Source organism: Cyclopterus lumpus, chromosome 9 (assembly GCF_009769545.1).
Source record: "Cyclopterus lumpus isolate fCycLum1 chromosome 9, fCycLum1.pri, whole genome shotgun sequence".
Classification (NCBI taxonomy): Eukaryota; Metazoa; Chordata; class Actinopteri; order Perciformes; family Cyclopteridae; genus Cyclopterus; species Cyclopterus lumpus.
The window spans coordinates 24,318,288-24,338,117 of NC_046974.1; the positions used below are offsets into that span (position 1 = coordinate 24,318,288).

The 19,830-nt window shown below is 43.5% G+C and overlaps 1 protein-coding gene across 1 annotated transcript in view; it reads right to left on the reverse strand.

Annotated features, from left to right (window-relative positions):
• Positions 1–238: 238 nt before the first annotated feature.
• Positions 239–19,830, reverse strand: part of cacna1ba (calcium channel, voltage-dependent, N type, alpha 1B subunit, a) — a 124,043-nt gene continuing 104,451 nt past the window's right edge. Inside the window, exons 45-52 of the mRNA XM_034541093.1 lie at positions 16,821–16,939; positions 16,162–16,343; positions 12,149–12,284; positions 8,194–8,313; positions 5,515–5,553; positions 4,007–4,241; positions 3,638–3,852; positions 239–790 (exon numbers count right to left, since the gene is read on the reverse strand). Coding sequence (XP_034396984.1) covers positions 239–790; positions 3,638–3,852; positions 4,007–4,241; positions 5,515–5,553; positions 8,194–8,313; positions 12,149–12,284; positions 16,162–16,343; positions 16,821–16,939 — 1,598 coding nt within the window. The remainder of the gene's footprint in view (positions 791–3,637; positions 3,853–4,006; positions 4,242–5,514; positions 5,554–8,193; positions 8,314–12,148; positions 12,285–16,161; positions 16,344–16,820; positions 16,940–19,830) is intronic.

The following is a 19,830-nucleotide window of genomic DNA, read 5'->3' on the forward strand; positions in this document are numbered from 1 at the left end:
ATTATATATTATATATAGATATTGGCAAACAATCTACTGTTGTCTTTCTTAATGCTACGTGCCCCGAAAGAGGACTTTTTTTCACGTTCAAATATCTTCCTAATCTTAGCTCTGTCAGGATTAAAAATACAGTATTAAACACACACACTGACGATGTAAACTAAAACCTTCAAAGAAGATGATAAAACTCATCAAAATTCTGCAAAAAATGAATTACAAAGGTTGGTTTAAAGCCATGCTAGCACCATTCATCCTCTTCTGCGTCCTGGTAATACATGTGTGCCCTGACGCCAGAGCCTGGGCTGGTTCTTTCCCCAAAGCTGAAGTGGTACCCGTTGGGCACCCCAAGGTTCTGCTGCAGAGTAGGAAGCAGGGCTCCCATCATGCGAGGCAGTGCGGTCCGAGACGAGCGTCCGGCACAGCAGCTGGGCGTCAGTGACCCTGCATCCTGAAAGATGTCCAGCTGTTCCCTGAGGCTGCTGTAGACGCTGCCCAGAGCCTCGCCATGGCCCCTGCTAAGGAAGGGCTCGGATCTGATAAGAGTGACGGAGCAGGGAAAGTGGTGGGTATAGTGCCGAAGGGCGTCGTGCTCCGACAAGCCGCGGCTCAGTCGGCCAGGACTCAAAGAGGCATGGCTGGACACAATATGCACAGGAGATGAATTGGCAGTCTTGTAGGTCACCCCAGGCCGTGGGGTGAGGGGGGTCTGGGGGAGCTGCCGACGTCCACGTCTTGGCGTGCTAGAAGGGGAACTCAGTGCCACTGGGCTGCATTTAACCCAACCACTGCCCTAGATGAAAATTGGACAAGCAATTGGAAATGATGAGGAAATGATGTAAGTGAGGAAAGGAAAAAGGAACGGGACAGGGACAGAAGGAGAACGGACAGACACCAAAATGTAATATGTGATGACATGAAAGATCACAAAGAACAAATGAGACAGAGAAGACAGAATGAAAGAACTAATGGAAATATAACGACAGATAGACAAAATGGATGGAGAATGATGAAAAGAGAAATTGGGAAAAGAAGTGAAAGGCCATGAGAGGCAGCACCTAAGGCAGACAGAAGAGACATTAGCAGTAAGAGCATGCCGAGGGATCGCAGTAGAGAGTACTATACTATCCCTATTAGAGCACTATCTTTACTATGCTTCATCAGCCATCTGAACGTTCACTGTGCTGACACAATGAGCTTGTATGCAGCTGGTCAATGTGGTCACGTCTGATATGACATTGTTGATGGATTTATAAATGTGTTTATGGAACTCTGAGGCCTCTAATTTCATGGTGGTAAATACATGGCAGTGGTCCGTCTCCCATCTGCTGCCTGTGGTAATCCTGATCTTTCACCTACTCTGGTCAGCTTTGACCTTCTGTGACAGACAACTGGCAAGCTTAAGAGAATCAAAGGGTATAACTACAATACAGAAGACCAATAAGAATCAGAGGATAAAGAAATAGAGAAATACAGACATACATGTTAAACTAACTGTAAAATTGTGAAGTATAAGAGTTGCTGGCTTTACTTTGCTTTTAAGTTGCTGTAGGAATATTAACTGAATACTAAACAGTAAACCAATGTTTCTTTTTTGTTTTGTTTGAAAAGCCTAAGGCAGTGTTGTTATACTTTTTGTTAATGTTTTATTGTTAATGTTTTCAGTGGTGGATTAATCCACATATGGTGCTTTACTCAGTATTCGGGTTAGTGTGGGGTTGACTAAAAATAATCGCCAACCCATCGATCGCGATCGACCGGTCGATCTCGGAGCCGTTCCCTGTCGATCTCCAAAATAAAATGAAAATAAATTCAGAAACTCATTGTTTCTCATTCTCGATGTTTTCTTACGGACTTCAGAAGCTCAACGTCAGAAAAGATCTCTGATCGCCTGATTCATGAACGCCTGGAAATGTGTTCTTGCACAGCGGAAGTGTTCTTAGCTGCGCTCCCCAATGAGGGGAACGCAGTCCGCCGTGGTGCTGCAGGTGGGGCGCAGGGGGACACGCAGAAAGACCTTTATTGAGAACTTCACATATTACACAAGTTCAAAGCAAACGGACATAAAACTAAGTCATTAATAAATACATGGCGAAGTGCCTGTACCTTTGCGTAAATGTTTACGTTTCGGCGTTAACAGGTTATGCTTGAGCATGTGCAACGGCCAAGATTCTCACCTCTCCGTGAGATCGGCTTTTCTGCTGTTGCCCTTCAAAACAAAAGGTTGCACCATATTGTTGTTTATAGATTCAGTGTAAAACTATTTATTGCCAAATATTTGAACTTGTTTTGTTTCGTTTTTAACAGGTTGCACTTTATTGTTATTGTCTTGAAAAGATATTCAGTGCGAAACAATTTAATTGCAGCCAAAATAAGCTTTTTTTGTTGCCAAATATTAGTTATTTTCTGTACAGATAGTTTGCATTGTTCTAACAAAGAGTTTTACTTGAAAGTAATTGCAATTTTATTTATTCTATTATTTGAAAAAGCACAGATGCAGGAGTCACAAATAGTGATAATAAAATTATTTTTGTGGGGCATGAACATTTTTCTTCCTCCGAAGTGGGCGTGACAGAAAAGGTTTGAGAACCTCTGTTATAAGGGTTCAGACTGGCTGTCTGTGCTTATCAGCTCAACTACAAGCTCACAGACAGTGATCTGATGGCATTGTGATGGGACACAGAGCTGAACTGCACTTACATTAGTTGTAACTTCAGTTGATAAATACAACAGTTCATATTGGTAGTTTATCCAGCCTGCTCATTGCAAATGTGTGTTTTCTTGTTCATATTGTGTGCGGTTAACAAATAATTTACTTTTTATGTTGCACTGAAATTAAGTAATTGAGTGTGTTCTTGGTCGCATCAATTTTAAAGCTGGACCAAATTGTTTGATTTCATTCAATTAGGCCAAATAAAAAGCCTCAAGTTGTAAGTCCAGTCTGGACAGTGTTTTTCTCTCAACCCCTCAATAGGTAGATCTTGCCTGTCACCAAGGCAGAGGTCAGGGATCTTTGGCTTAAAAAGGTTGGTGACCACTGATCTACAGTGTGTGTGTTCATGTCTGTTTTGAATGCTGCTACAAACGAAACATGATTACATCTTTTGTTTTTTTGTTTTAATGACTTAACTGTCATTGATTATTCAATGAAAATAAATGTAGTTCAGTTGGACAAATACATAACTGAATAATCAATAACACTTAAATAACTACACATTTTAAAGATGATTCAGGAATTGTTTGTCCTCAGAATTTTAAGAGGGTAATGGATGTGAGGGGTTAACTGAAGTGTTACTGTTAAACTGCGATGAGGTTCATCCCATCAGCTATGAACTCAATATCTTGAATGACGTCTCCATCTTTGGTTTAGTTACCACTGGCTTTGCAAATACTGTTCTTCTAGCAATACATGTCACCCAATGCCACTATGACACTAGAGGCCACAACCTCAAATGATTGATCAGGTTCCACACAGGTCTAAATTTATATTTATCTCATTGCTATAGTACAATAGTATTCAAAGATAGTGAACACTGTCAGATGAACTCCAAACTCACTACAAACCTTTGGAAAATCCCTGGTTTATTCACCTGGTTTAATGCCTTGTCTGTCCCTACTCTACATGCCTGTGCCCTCCCACCTGCTTGTTGCTGGTTTCCTGCCCCTCGCTGGGGGAGGCGGCACAGCTGGCGGTGGCAGATTTGGTGTGGCAGTGTTCCCGGCTGCAGTAGCGGTCGCAGGAGTAGTAGCGCTGCTTATCCGCCGAGGAGTGTTGTTTCCTGTCGTGGGAACGTCCGCGGTCGTGGCCTCGATCTCCGGAGGCAACCGGGTCAGACGCTGGCTCTCCTGCTGCACCTGTAGAGGAGGGCCATATGATGTTTCTTTATTCTAGATAATATGAGAGACCTGGCTGACTTTGGATCATTATGGCTTTGAATGCCAGTAATCTTTTAAAAGGTCTTAAGCTAAGCAAAAGTCTGCACAGGTGTGTTTGTAAGTGCTGACTAACCAGCAGAGCTAGGTGGTTGTCCACCCAGAGGTGTATCCAAAGACCTCTGCCTCTTCTCCCTGTCTTTATCTCTGTCCCGGCGATGGTGGCAGTGGTGGTGGTGGTGGTGGTGATGGTGGTGGGGCCGGTCCTGGCTGGGTTTCTCCAGGTTGTAGCTCCTCAGGTTGACCTCCTGGAGTCGCTGTGGGGCCACAGTGGAGGCTGAGCGCTTCATTGGACTGGCATCAGGAACAGTCTGCGATAGAGAGACATGAGAGGCTCACTGACAATCATGTCTGACAAACGGTTTTCCTCCAGCAATCATACAGATCCAGCTTCATACAATGACTACAACTGCTCCTTGCACATTAAGCCCCCTCCTTGTTTACTCACTCACAGTACACACAGTCCTCACTCACCCCGTCCCATGCATTTCTACTCCCTATCCATCCAACAGATCCCCAAAGACTTTCCCATCTGTCTCATTCCCCTGCTCACCTGTTTCCAGTTCAACAGCCCTGCAGTGTATATTCACACTTAAACATGTTCCTGAAGTGTGCGTCTTGGATTTGTTTCTCATCCTGTTGCCCTAAACCTACCAGTCTGCTTGACATCCAGCTTGAGTACATTTCCCATCACCCTACCTTCTTGAGTGTTGTCTGAGTTTTGAGTCCTGCATTCCATTTCGGTGAGCTAGTTCCACAGTATTGGTATTGTGCTTGCTGACCCACTGTCATAGCTTACTGGGACAATTGATGGAACTGAGACATTGTTAACAAAATTATTAGTTTCACCTGCGTTCTTCCTACTATGATGAGTCAAAATGTGTGCTGAGTAAAAGGTGTATGAAGAGTAGGCTGAAGTCTGGAAGCAGGACCCCGAGTTCCCGGCTCACTGAGACACTCAGAGAATATGTTTACACATTTGAATGTGAAAATTTTATTTTGTCTTCCATGTGATTAAAGACTCTGACTAAAACTCACTTTTGTTGTATTTTTCATCTCCAAACGTTCTTGTTTTTTTAATTCTTGTTTTAAAGTATATACTTCCTATTATTTATTACTTTCTATATCAGTATTGCTGACTTTGTGCTGCTGTACCAACCACATATCCAAATCAAAAAGGTTTATCTTATCTTATTTGTGGGATGTTGGGGATTCTGGGGTTGGGGTGGTCATTAAAACACTCATTTTTGGAATGCTGATTCTGATATATATTTTTACACAAAATATTTAAAATATTTGACCGTTTTTGGAAACCAAAAAACTTGGCAGGAAAAGGTTTAAGTGTTTCAAGTTGTCAAATGCTACATGGTAGGGACTTTGGCGATCATACACAAATCAGGCTCATGATCCACAATAACACTGCACCATGTCATCATCTAACGCTACCATCTCACCTCACAATTACAATGGATTTGCATTAAGATATTGGCATTGCACATTTAACAGTTTAGTTAGCTGGACCAGATACATCTGCACACTGTCTAACCACAAACAAGTGTGTTACATGTGACAGTGTGTACATACAGCCAGATGGATCCCTGGAGAGTGGTGGGAGTGGTTCCGCTGACATGCAAGAGAAGGATAACAGCCAAACGAATAGAAAGTAAGAACAGAAGAAAAAGAGACCAGCAGCTACAGTTTGTTGTTATGATCAAATCTTCTACTGAAAGCCACTTTGTATCGAATTTTTAAAAAATTATGGCCTTTTGGCTTGCAGTAATATTACACAATCTTGTTGAAATTTGCACTATCGGTATTTAGTACAGAATAGGTAGTCATGAGCATTCTTGTATTTTTTTATACCACCACTGGTAGGTATAAAAGTTAGATATTTTCATATCCTACACATAGTGGTTTAAAGTACAAGTTCAGTATCTAAAAACAGTTCATTTCCAGTTCAGTGTTCAAAAATAGTGTAGCATTGACAGCAGAATGTACCAAAACATCAATAGTAAATGTAAATACACCCTATTAATTTCAGAGTGTTACAATATATGATAAGTAAACAGGTAAGTGAGCATAATACTAATGATAGTGATGAAGTAGTATAAAAACATATTTTAGTGTGTGTGTGTGTGTGTGTGTGTGTGGGGGGGGGGGGGGGGGGGGGAGAGAGAGAGAGAGAGAGAGAGAGAGAGAGAGAGAGAGAGAATCCCTGTAGTCCTGGGAGCTGTGTTTTCAGGGAATTAGCTCCTGGTAGGTTCCCCCAAGGCAAATTGGTCCCAGGGGAGGGGCCAGAATTAGAGTGCTTCACTGACCCCCCAGGAATGGACAAAGAAGTCTCTGTGGTACCTCACCAGGAACAGAGAAACTGCCCCCCGCTGGAAGTTGTAACTTCTGCTTAACTTGTTAAAAAGAATCTTCATTGAATTCTGTACTTTTCTCTGATCATTATTGCATGGGGAGGTGAGGGGAAGGAGAGAGAGGGGAGGGGTGGGCGGGGAGGTGAGGGGGGGAAGGAGAGAGAGAGAGAGAGAGAGGGAGGGGTGGGGAGGTGAGGGGGAGAAGGAGAGAGGGGAGGCGGGGAGGTGAGGGGGGAAGGAGAGGGAGGGGGGGAAGGAGGGAGAGAGAGAGAGAGAGAGAGACAGAGAGAGAGAGAGGGGGGGGGGGGGGTGAGGGGAAGGAGAGAGAGGGAGAGAGAGAGAGAGAGGGGGGGAAGAGAGGGCGGGGATGGAGGGGGGAGAGAGCCACACACTGCCTGTGTTGAAAAAGCAATTCTGGATTTTCTAACAAACAATTTAAAACCCTTTAAATCAAATCACCAAAATACGCACGTGGACCTGACAGGAAGAATTCCTCCTTGACTGGCTTGCTTGTGTGTGTGTGGACACAGAGACACACCCACATTTCCCTATCTCTCCTCTGTGTCTCTCAGTGTGTTGCAGGTGTTGTTTGAGCTGCTAATTTGCTCATGTGAATCAGCTGTGTGTGTGTTACTGGACACAGAGACACACCCATATCTCTCCTCCTCAGCGAGGACCCCACTACGTATTATGACTGAGAATCTGTGTATGTGTGTGTTTGTGTGTGTGTGTCTGTCAAACTGCACTAATTAGAACACCTGTTTGCTGCCAACATCTAAGGTTGCCATAGCGATAACTTCAAAGGCACGACAGTTGCCAGACTTAACATGGAGGGATTACCTATCAAACTATCTCAAAAAGTCAGTTAACCGTAGCTCTATTGTTTTAGCCAATATTTTTTTAGGCTTTGCGGTTTTTTTCGCCGTTTTTCATGTTCTTCCGAGAAACGGCGGGGCGGATCTTTTCGCCACTTTAATGCACACGATTCCCGATCAGGCCGCACGTTTTGATGTATTTTTTATGCAGATGCGTCCAACGCTGCGAGCTGTAGGCTCGACCAAAGTATTTTTCCCATAGGCTTTGCTCTATGAGCCTGCTGCTTCGCATAGCCACACAGAATGATGCAGTGCATGCCACAGCAGAGACATATTTATATTTTTGGACAGAACAGCACAGTCTGTCTCTGTGACTTTGACAGATACCTCAAAGATCATATCAGCCTTAATTCCTTCTTTTTTTCCTGCCAGGCTTGTTATCTGGAGAGGGACCCTGTAAAATTAAAACAGGGCTCTGCAAATAGAATTGGGATCCTACGTCCCATAGCAGATGGGTTAAAGTGTGGGAGCAAGAGGCCAGACTGAGTAATTGAGACTTATCATGTCACAACAGCACAAAGACTGATTTGAAAGAAGAACAGGTTAGAACAGATGTCATGTCCGGATCCTGAAAGGCTGAGCTCAGTGACGGACAAACTGCTGTGTATGAGGCTGGAGCCCCTGAGTTTAAACTGTATGGTACAGTTCCCATCACCATACTCCAGCAAGAGGACAGCATTAATTGAATGTGCCACAGGATTTCCTACCCTCTGTTCTACAAAAGGTGAAAAATAAGACAAGGGAAATGTCTGCCCTCATTCCTTACATCCTTTTATTAATCTCCCACTTCTCATTCTCTCCCCTCTAAAATAACCCAATTACCCTCTGCAAGCCACTTTTATCTTTTCAGTTGGCAGTAAGAAAAAAACGATACTTTTTGCTCTCCATTTAGCCACACCTAAAAGGTATTTAGTTTTTGTGAACTAAAACTAACAAGATATTGAATGATGACTAAAATGCGACTAAATACTATTTACATTGGCTGAAACTTAATAAAAAAGAACGTGGTTTAGATCATGTGTTACCTGCAGCTCAGCATTGAGACGAGGCATAGAAGTTGCTCTGCCCTGGTTCTCCAGACCTAAGTCAGGGACTGGGATCGTGCTGCTGGAATTGGTCTCCATCTTCCTCATCTCCACAGATTCCTGCACACACATGCACACGCACACGCACTCACCAATTCTATTAGCATCATTAGGTGTGTGGTGGTGGAGGACTAATTGTTTCTTTATTCACATTAAGCAACAGTATTCTTCAGCAGATGTTTACCAGCTTGAACCCTAGGATAACACTTAGAACCATAAAACATCTATGCAGGAAATGTTATCAACAGCTTGATAGCAATGTGAATTGAATGAAAGCTGTTTTGGGGTTAAACCCACAAAGTCAGTTATTATTATGATTACAGTTATGTCATCATTGGCTGCAAACAGGACTTTCCGGAACAGGTGGTGGAGAAATTATTGTCCACATTGGATAACCCGGACCACCCTATCCACCATCTACTGTAGGGACAGCGGATACAGCAGATACAGGACAACATTCCTGATACAGGAGAACATTCCTGCCGACTGCAATAAGTCCATACAATAAATCACCTCTGGCCAGATCCTCCTCAAATTGAACATCAATAAACCTTGCACCGCTGTCACTTTATCCACACTGTATACACTTTAATTTTAATTTCCTTTCTTTATTCTGTATTGAAATCATTATTTACAGTATATCAGCTGGGGCGAAGGCCGGGTCCACCCTGGACAGCTCGACAGACTATCACTCTAAGGTCAATTTAGGGCAGTGGTTCTCAAACTTTTTCTGTCGCGCCCCACTTCGGAGGAAGAAAAATGTTTGTGCCCCAACAACATTGTAACATAATGGTCCATGCTGAATTTTTATTTAAATAACAACTTTTTGTGACTCCTCCATTTGTGCTTTTTCAAATAATAGAATAAAGAAAATTGCAATCACTTTGTTAGAAAAAAGCAAATAAAAAAGAACTCATATTTGTCAAATAGCTTATTGTGGCTGCAATTTACATGTTTGGCACTAAATATATTTTAAAGATAATAACAATAAAGTGCAACCTGTGGAAAACTAAACAAAACAAGTTCAATTATTTGGCAATAAAGAGTTTTACACTAACTATCTTTTCAAAACAATAACAAAATTAGTGCAGATATGTGTGAGCCATCAAGTTGTATAGTATTAGTTCAAATTCACTCAGATTCTCAAAGGAATCAATATTCCCTTGATCAAGTCCTCTGACCCACATGTCCAGCTGAGTGAAACTGCTGATCTTGTCTGCTCAGGAAGTCTCTGCCTTGATTGAATTCATTCAGCTTTCCAAACAGGCCACTGAGATAGGCCAATTTCATTAGAAATTATTCATCAGCAAATTAATAATTAAATTAATACATTTGACTACAAAAAGTATATGCATGTGTAATGTTACAAAGATAAAATAAATGATGAACTGAGACTGTGTCCACCTCATCTTTGCAGAATAACATGTGTATGGATAATATGTGTACAATTTCATTTGTATTGTACTGTCCTGTATGACATATGTCATGCATATGACGGATGTTTAATGTCTCTGAGCTCAAAGACTCCTCGTGAGAGCCATGAGCTTCGCTGTGAAAGAGCTGAAAGCTCCGCTCCCGTCTCCACACAGAGTGAAAACAGTCGTGCTTTCAGGGGTCTTGTTTTTATGAAAATGACCACGCTGATAGCATCGGTCAAAACCTTGTGTAGTTCACGGCACATCTGTCTGGCTGCTAGCGCCTCTCTATGTATGACACAGTGTGTCCATTGCACATTTGGAGAGACACTCTTTATCAGCGACTGCAAGCCCTTCCTTTTCCCTGCACCATCTGTGCAGAAACCCACACAACTCTCCCATTTCAGCCCGTGTTCTGTCATGCTCAGAAGCCTAACGAGCTCTTCATTGTGCACACTACTAAGCTACACGTGAGTCGCAAAGGATCTTGGACGTTGCGATCGCGCATGCGCAAGCGTAACCCGTTAACGTCGTAACTGTAACGTAAACATTTACACGTACTTTTGTAATATGTGAAGTTCTCCGCACTGCCCCCCGCGCCTCACCTGTAATACCTCGGCGCCCCACAGTTTGAGAACCACTGATTTAGGGTAACCAATCAATCTAACCTGCATGGTCAGATATGGTTGTCGGATTCGAGGTAGCTTCAGTGAAACAGCGAAGCCAAAGGGTCAAGTTTGTTCATACTTGAACGTGGCAGAGTTGCGCAGGCCTTGTTACAAAAATGCAGAGGTTTATAACTAAGCGCTCATGCAGCTTCACTACAGAGAGTACAAAGTAAGCTTTAGACTTCACTTGAGGCATTTGGCAATGCGGGTGACATAAGGTGGAGCAACATTATGTCGTGTCACGTTTCTGATGGCAGTGGCAGAGACTGAGGAGCAGAGGAATACACAGTCAAGGTGAGGTGGAAAAAACTCTCTTTACTGAAAAAAAAGTCACACAAGGACGAGGCACTTAGGCTGGAAGGCGACGTAACACACGAGAAGTTTAAACATTTTTTTTTTAAATTTAAAAAACGAGACACAGGTGGAAACAATGAGGGCGGGGCTTGCAATCATACAGGAGGCAGAGGAGTGGCTGAGGGCAGGTGAAGGGAATGAACAATCAGGGGACACAGGAAAGACATATACACACAGGAAGCACACAGGGTGTTACAAGTTGTTACAATAAGAGTTATTTAATTAAAGCTGCAAGCAGCGGAAACACTGGTCCTCGCTCGTTTCTGCGGGTCAGGAGTGCTGGCGGGACGCCCGCTTGCTCGGCCGAGAACGTTCACCCGCCATTCAGAGTGGAGAATGCAGGAAATTACGCTTTGCAAATACTTCACCAGTTCCTGTATGGCGCACAACAACATGCATCATGTTTCTCTATGTGAAGTGTAGACCACGTCATGTAAATGTAATACGATGCCGTTTGTCACTTAATGCTGATTTACACTCGCCAGTAGGTGCAATTATGACAATGTGAACATTTCTTCATGTAAATATGCTCAAGCCTGGACCGCCATTATGCATGAGACATTTTGGACGGAATGGATGATGTACCTTGAAGTTACAACAACTTTCTCTAACATAGCAAACTGCACAAAATGGGTATAGAATGGGGTCAACGCCACGTCAAAACTCACCATTTTGATACATTTTCATCATAAAGGTCTTCAGATCATCCTTTAACAAAATTTAAGTTGATCGCATACATTTTGTAGCAGGAGTTTGTAAGAGTACAAATGCTAAAAAGGCAAAAAACTACAGAATTACAAAATGGCATGATTGATGGCACATTTTGAGGTATGTTACAGGATGCAATGTGCAAATATACTGCAAATTGGTGACACTAGGCCAAATAGTTTTGAAGTTGCAATAATGTGTTTTTCACAACATTTTCACAGAATTAGGGTCCTCCTGGACCAACATTGTCGGTGCTAGATCCTAATGAAAGCTGCAAGCAGCATTGATCGAGACCTCACACCTTCACGCATGTCGAGGGTACTTGCAGGACACTCGTTGATGCAATCTGGAACTTGCTTGACCATCAGACACTGCGTACACTGGTTAGGAGCAGCACCGTCTTAAACCTTGAATGTTTTGAGTGTATCTCTGACTACTATTTTAGATGAAAACTTAAAACATAATATGTGTGAATGTGCTCTAGTCTTTGTAACACAACAAACTAAACTCTCTAAACCAACTGTGTTTTTGTGCTGGAGGGTCTGGCAGTGATATAATAAAGGTTGGCGAAGACAAGTGAGTGAAAAAGAAAAGGACGTGCAGTGAGTACAGAGGTTGAAAGAGAAAAGTGGGGTAAATTTGCTGTTACTCTAACACTTAAATTAAACAGTGTGAGCTTTCATTGCAAATGTATTGAACAACGATTTAAATGTTCACAGCAAGTGTAGGAAATGTGTCTGTCTATAGTACCTGAATGACGGCAGTGTCCGGTGTGTCCTCTGATGGGCCGCTGGACATGGTTCTCTTAGTCTTAGCTTGGGGCGCTTCCTTGGGTTTCTCCATCACCCAGGAAGACGATACCTTGATGTTATGTTCATGTCCTGGCCTGTGTTGTAGCAGTCACAGCACAGCATAATAATAATAACACAGTGTAGATTTAGGTCAGAGGTTTACATTTTAAATTGCCAATATGGAACTTAATTTGACCACTTGATAACATTTAATTATTTCCATTCCCAATGATGAATGAATGTGTATGTAACCTTGTTGTGGAATGATAATTAATTAACCTTATACCTATAGTAGTTTGGGTGCAACCTTAAATTACTATACAATAGCCATTGATACATTCTATGATTAAATAGTTTTTCTAGCTTCAATGCAGCATTGCCAAAATCTACCTGGACTCTAACCAACTGTATGAACCATTTAAATCTGGATTCAGATCTCACCACAGCAGAGAGACCGCCCGAATCAAAGTCACCAATGACCACCTCCTCTCCTCTGATGACCACTCCCTCAACACCCTCATCCTACTAGACCTCAGTTCAGCCTTTGACACCATTAACCACTCCATTTTCCTCTTCCGTCTTGAGTCCTCCCTCCACATTGCTGGCACAGCCCTCTCCTAGTTCAAGTCATACCTCTCCGACCGCCAACAGTTCATCATCATCAATAAATCTAAGTCTGACACAGCCCCAGTCCCTCATGGTGTCCCCCAAGGTTCAGTATTCAGCCCCCTTCCCTTCATTCTCTACTTGTTCCCCCTTGATAACATCATACGCCACCACGGTCTCCAATTTCACTGCTACGCCGACAACACACAGCTTTACATCTCCATCACATCCACTACCTCCTCCAACATCAGCAACTGCCTCACAGATATAAAGACCTGGATGCAAGCAAACTTCCTCAAACTCAAAAGCGACAAATCTGAAATCCTCATCATCCGGCCCCAAATTACTCACCAAATTTAACCATAACTTCTCCCTCCGCATCGTTGGTACCTCTTTTCCTGCTTCCACACACATCTGTAACCGTGGTGCATCTTTGATCAAACCCTTTACTTTGAACATGCACATCACAAAAAACGCCTTCTTTCATCTTAAAAACGATGCCCGTCTACGCCCCTCATTCAGCCGCTAAAACACTCATCCACGCTGTTATCACCTCTCGACTGGACTACTGCAACAGCATCCTGTACGGCACATCCACCAAAATCATCAACAAACTCAAATACATCTAGAATTCAGCTGCCCGCAGCAGAGATCACATCACCCCAGTCCTTCAAAAGCTCCACTGGCTACCCATACAGCAAAGAATCCAGTTCAAGAATCTCCTCATCACCTACAAAGCCCTTCACAACCTCGCCCCTCCATACCTTTCAGACCACCTGCACCAAGACGCTCCCACCCGCAACCTCAGATCTGCAGATGCCAACCTGATACCTCCTACTCTGTCCAAGCATCGGACCTACGGGGACAGGGGCTTCTCCATTGCTGCCCCCTCCGTCTGGAACTCTCGCCCCCATCACCTCAGACATTCTCCGTCACTCACCACTTTCAAAACAGCACATAAAACCCCTTAATGTCAATCTGTATTTAGCCTGTGATACTAGTTTTTTGTATTTGGTTTCTCACTATTGTCACCTTTGTTGTTTTGCTGTTGCTTGTATTGTTTGTCCTTATCATGTAAAGTGCCATGTGTAACTTTTAAATCGCTATACAAATAAAATATATTATTATTATTATTAATAAGTCTACTCATTCTAAGGGACGTCGGAGCTCTGGGGTGATGAGGTCTATGAAGTCTTTTTTTCCCTGAAAAAACTAACTAACTCATTCACATGGGACAGCTACGTAGGCACAGCTACTGGAGCATTTTGGGGGCAAACTGTCTGCCCAAGGACAATCTACCTCTTACCCACAAATCTCTCCAGCTGACTTTGGTTGTTTACTATATTTAACCAACCTCCCCATTCACCTCCAGTCTTCATCACATCAGTGCCCAGGTTTCCTCCACTGAGCTCATCCTATCATCATCAGCAAACTAGTCAACTCTTCATCACTTTACTTCCATCTTTTTTTTCTGCTGAATTACTGGACATTCTCTTCAAAGGTGCGCTTACCTTAACTCATGCCGTCGGAGAGGAAAACGGGTCGATGCGCTTGTGCATCAGCAAACGTGGATTTCGTACAGCGGTACCGGACATATTTATCTCCAACGTACACGTGCAACAAACTGGACAAATTTCAGCTACTGGTGGGGAGAAGCACTTTTCTTCGTACTCTGAGAAACTGCAACACCAGCTCTTAGCAAGTGACTCTGCTTCTATCTGGAGAGGTCTCAGACAGATCACCAACTACAAGCCTAAAGCTCCATGAATGACCTCTGACTGGCAAACCAACTGAACAAGTTTTACTGTCGCTTTGAAAGTCAATGGAGCAGTCCTGACCCCATCCCCCATGACCCCATCCACCAGTTTCAGACCACCAGCTCCCCTTCCCCCAGCTCAATAGGGGCCCATGCCTCACAGCCACCCATCCCAGTCCCACCCCCCACAAAGACGACTCTCTCTATTCTGGAGAGGGACGTCAACAGGCTATTTAAAAGTCAGAACCCACATAAAGCAGCCGGCCTCTGTCTCATCCTCCACCTTGAAGCATTGTGCTGACCATGAAGATGTTCACGGACATCTTCATCACCTCCCTTGAGACATGCCACATTCCAGCCTGTGTTAAGGCCTCCACCATGATCCCTGTCCCCAAAACACCATGGATCACAGGACTTAATGACTACAGGCCCATCACCCTGACCTCTGTGGTAAGGAAGTCTTTTGAGCGCTTAGTCCTGTCTCACCTCAAAATCCTCACCGACCCACTCCTGGACCGCCTGCAGATTGCCTACAGAGCAAACAGGTCTGCAGACGACGCAGTCAACATGGCTTTCCACTTCATCATCCTGCATCTGGAACCTATGTCAGGATCCTGTTTGTAGACTTCAGCTCTGCCTTTAACACCATCATCCCATCTCTGCTGCAGGACAAGCTCTCCCAGCTGCACGGGCCCGGCTCCACCTGCAAGTGGATCACAGACTTCCTGTCTGACAGGAAGCGGCATGTGAAGCTGGGAAAACATGTCTTAGCCTCTTAGTCCATCAGCACCGGTTCCCCCCTAGGCTGTGTTCTTTCTTCTCTGCTCTTATCCCTGTAATGGACAGCTGCACCTCCAGTCACCAGTCCATCAAGCTCCTTAAGTTTGCGGATGACACCACCCTCATTGGACTCATCTCTGGTGGGGATGAGTCTGCCTTCAGGTGGGAGACTGGCCATATGGTGATCATTCGTTCTGCTGAGAGGGTGATTGGCTGCAATCTGCCTTCCCTCCATGACACCTCCAGGACCCTGAAGCAGGCAGGTAAGATTGCCTCCAACCCCTCTCACCCTGAACACAAACTGTTCGAGTCTCTTCCCTCTGGCAGGAGACTGCGGTCCATTAGGACCAAGACCTCACACCACAAGAACAGTCTTGTTCATCAACAAAGCCCGGGAACCCACTGAGTCTTGACTCTTACATCCCCAGGACAATATAAAACACCCTTGCACATCTTTTCTGAAAAATCTTATTTTATAATATATATTTTTTCTAAAGTACTGTTAACTTTTTATTGTTTACCATGTTTATATATTGTTACACTATGTTTATTGTTTTTATAATTTCTATAATTGTATTGTTTTATTCTATGTCTATGTTCATTGTTATGCATCTTGCATCAAGCCAAATTCTTTGTATGTGAAACGTACTCAATACATTATTCTTATTCTAATAGTCTTGAGTTTTTTCTTTGGGTAAGTCATGACTTAATTTGTTTGCCTCCGTCGGCGGAAAGCTACATCTAAACCGACGTGACAGTGTTTTTACCCTATATAGATTTTAGTCTTAATGTGGTACCATACGTTTTAATTCCTGAAGTGTTGAACTTACAGCATGCATCCATTGTTGAGGGAGCTGGAGCTAGGTCTGGTCTGTGGCTGGGACTTGGCATGGGATTTGGGCTGGGGCTGAAGAATGCTGGGAGGCTCCACGCTGTTTAACATCATAGGCAGATCTTTCTCCTGCATGTGAGTCAGAGGCAGCAATGGCTTAAACAGAGCCCCGACCTTGCACTGTGGAGGAGAGACGCAAGGCAACATGCTGAAGACATTCAGAGGCAGCAGGCAGAATATTATTGCACCCATGTCTCACAGCAGGGTCTCAGTGTCACCCAGATGTAGAGACTTGGGTCAAAATATTAATTTCTTGCAGTCATGCTTGTAGAGGTACAGGTGTGCATCTGTGTGAGTGTTTGTGTGTGTGCTGAAACAAACATGCACCTGCAGCAGCCAAATGCAGGGCCATCTGAGGCTGCTAAGTGTGCCTTTGATAACTAATTACTGGGCACCTTTCCACTGAAAAAATGTAATTGTCAAAGCTGTTGGTGGATTTTGTAATCTATCAATGTATAGAATGCAGTCACAGTGTGTATCAGTCTGTGCAAGCATACTATATGTGGGCGCATGCATAAAGGTTTCCACTAGTACATCCAATGTGTCTGCGCTGTGTATGCACGCAGTGCGCAGGCAATCGTGGTGTGGATGTTGTACCTGGGAGACTGACGTGCCCTGTTGTTGCTGTTGCTGCTGCAGCCTTCTCGCTCGATTATGCTTATAGTAGTCGAAGATCATCAGGGCCGCATAAACCTTCCCTACAGTCAGTTCATTAGCTGAAGAGGGTAGGAGAGAACAAATGATGTGAAGTCGACGACGGTGAAGAGGGGAGATGAAAAGAGAAGAAGCACCATGGAGCATGGAGTATGCTGCATTGCTCTGAGGTCAACATTGAAATCCGTGGCATGGTTCCTCATCTTGCTGAGTGGTGGTTCTCTTTGCCACCGATCTCACCGGATTGAAGAAGAAAAAGCTTGGGTCATCCTTATCCTTAAGCTGGTGACCTTACAAGAGCTCCCCTCACCCTGTCCTGCAGCAATTGAAACAAGTCTCTGTGTAGCCACTCCTCAATATCCCTGTTGTTGGCTTTAACTTCCTGAACTGCTACTTTGGTATGAGCAGTGGAATGGGAGGTTTACGGCTGGCAAAACACAAATTTGTGCTTTACCTATCTCCCACCACGTCTTAAAGAACAAAAATCTGTTTTTTAAATTTTCCACTGCTGCCAAAGCCCTCAAACTCAGACAGATAACACTGTTTTGCAGGAGCTTGCTGGTTGTCGAGGTGGTGCCCAGAAAACAATGTGGGCTACTTAGCTTTCTGGGGAAAGCCTGATCTGATGAGTCGAGATGGCATTCATTCCACTTTGGATGGAGCGCGTCTCATTTCTGCAAACATGGCCAAGTTGATTAACGGACTTAATCCATGACCCAGGGTTCAGATCAGGAAGCAGAAGCAGAGATTTAGTCTTCCACCCTTCTCTGCACTTCCATTCGAGCAGTTACCCACCCTTAACCTTAAGTCTATAGAGACTGTGTCTGTCCCACGGCCACTTAAATTAATTAAATCAAAAGTAACCAGAAGAGGAGTCATACAAAATAACCTCATAAAGGTTAACAACACTAGTTCAACAGTGCAACAAAACAGGATAATTAAATGTGGAGTCCTAAATATTAGATCTCTGTCATCTAAAGCTGTATAAGTAAACGATTTAATATCAGACATCACATTGATTTATTATGTCTTACTGAAACCTGGCTGAGTCATGAAGCAGCCATCTTTGACTCAAACCTATTAATGAATCCTGAACCTAAATTAACCTACATCTCATTTGAAAGCCTTGTTCTTAGTCTTTCACATCCAACCTGGAAAACATTATACTAGCTTATACTGTACCGGCACCAGGTCCATATTCAGAATTTTTATCAGAATTTCCAGAGTTTCTATCAAGTTTAGTCCTTAAAACTGATAAGGTTATTATTGTAGGAGATTTTAATATTCACCTGGATGATGATAAATAAATGCAGCACTAATGCCTTAGAGCTGCATTTATCTCATTGTTGGACTCAATTGGCTTCTGTCAGAGAGTATAGAAACCCACTCATATAGGCTATAGGCTTATAGGCTGCTGGGGGATGTTTTAGGATACACTGAGCACCTATCTCATCTTCTCTCTCTCCTTATGGATGAATTTACATCTCTCCATTGCACCTTATTAACTCTGCTTCCTCCCCGGAGTCGTTGTGACTTCACGTCTCATAGGGTCCATTGGACCTGGAGGTGTCTGATGCCTGGTGAGCCGGCCTCCCGCGTTGGCCCTGCTGATGCCCCGCCCCCTCCTCTCTACCTCCTTCTGTTTCATGGATTGGAGTTCCATTCATACATTGTCATATTCATGTAATGTGTTTATGTAACTTTGTAAATGCTGTTCATTCTGTACACATGACATCTATTCATCTGTCCATCCGGGGAGAGGGATCCTCCTCTGTTGCTCTCCTGAAGGTTTCTTCCCTTTTTTCCCTGTCAAAGGTTATTTTTGGGGAGTTTTTCCTGATCCGATGTGAGGTCAAAGGTCAGGGATGTCGTATGTGTACAGATTGTAAAGCCCTCTGAGGCTAAGTTGTAATTTGTGATATTGAGCTATACAAAATAAACTGAATTGAATTGAATTGAACTCACTGCTTTGGCCACACTCGCGACCTTGTTCTTGCATGTGGCATTGACATTGAGCATTTGGAGGTCTCCCCACAGAACCCTCTTCTGTCTGACCATTACCTCATAACTTTTGAGTTTATACTCCCGGAGTGTACACTGTTAGTCAAAAGTTTCTACACCAGGTGTCAGACAGTGCTGTAGCTAAATTTAAAGAAGCAATTCCTCATGCATTTTTATTCAATACCACTTTTCAATATGACGGAGGACTCCTGTGCTAAATTTAGTCCGTCCCAGATTGATCATATTATCGATAGTGCTACAGGCTCACTGAGAATGACACTAGACTTGATAGCCCCCCTAAAGAAAAAGACAGTGAGGCAAAGGAGGTTTGCTCCCTGGTATAACCCTCAGACCCATAAACTAAAGCAAACTTCACGAAAGCTTGAAAGCATATGGCGTTCCACCAATCTGGTAGAATCATGCTTAGTTTGGCAAGATAGTCTTAAAACATATAAAAAGGCCCTCCGTAATGCCAGAGCAGCCTATTACTCATCAGTAATAGAGAAAAATAAGAACAACCCCAGGTTTCTCTTTAGCACTGTAGCCAGGCTGACAGAGAGTCAGGTGTATTCCTATAGACATCAGTAGTAATGACTTCATGAACTTCTTCAATGAAAAGATTTTAACTATTAGAGGCAAGATTGATGATCTCTTGCCCTCAACCAGTGCCGATCTGTCCTCAAGAGGAGTGGCCTTGGAAACGGCTGTATGCCCTGGTGTATTTTTGGATGGCTTTTCTCCCATTAACCTTGACCAATTGTCCTCAACGGTTTCTACTTCTAAACCGTCTACCTGTCCCTTGGACCCCATCCAAACGAGGCTGCTTAAAGACATGTTGCCTTTAATTGGCTCTGTTGGATATTGTTAATGTGTCTTTGCTAACAGGGCATGGGGAATTCAAGGGAGCTAACCTCAGCAAAGAACTGCCTAAATACAGACAGCATATTAAGTG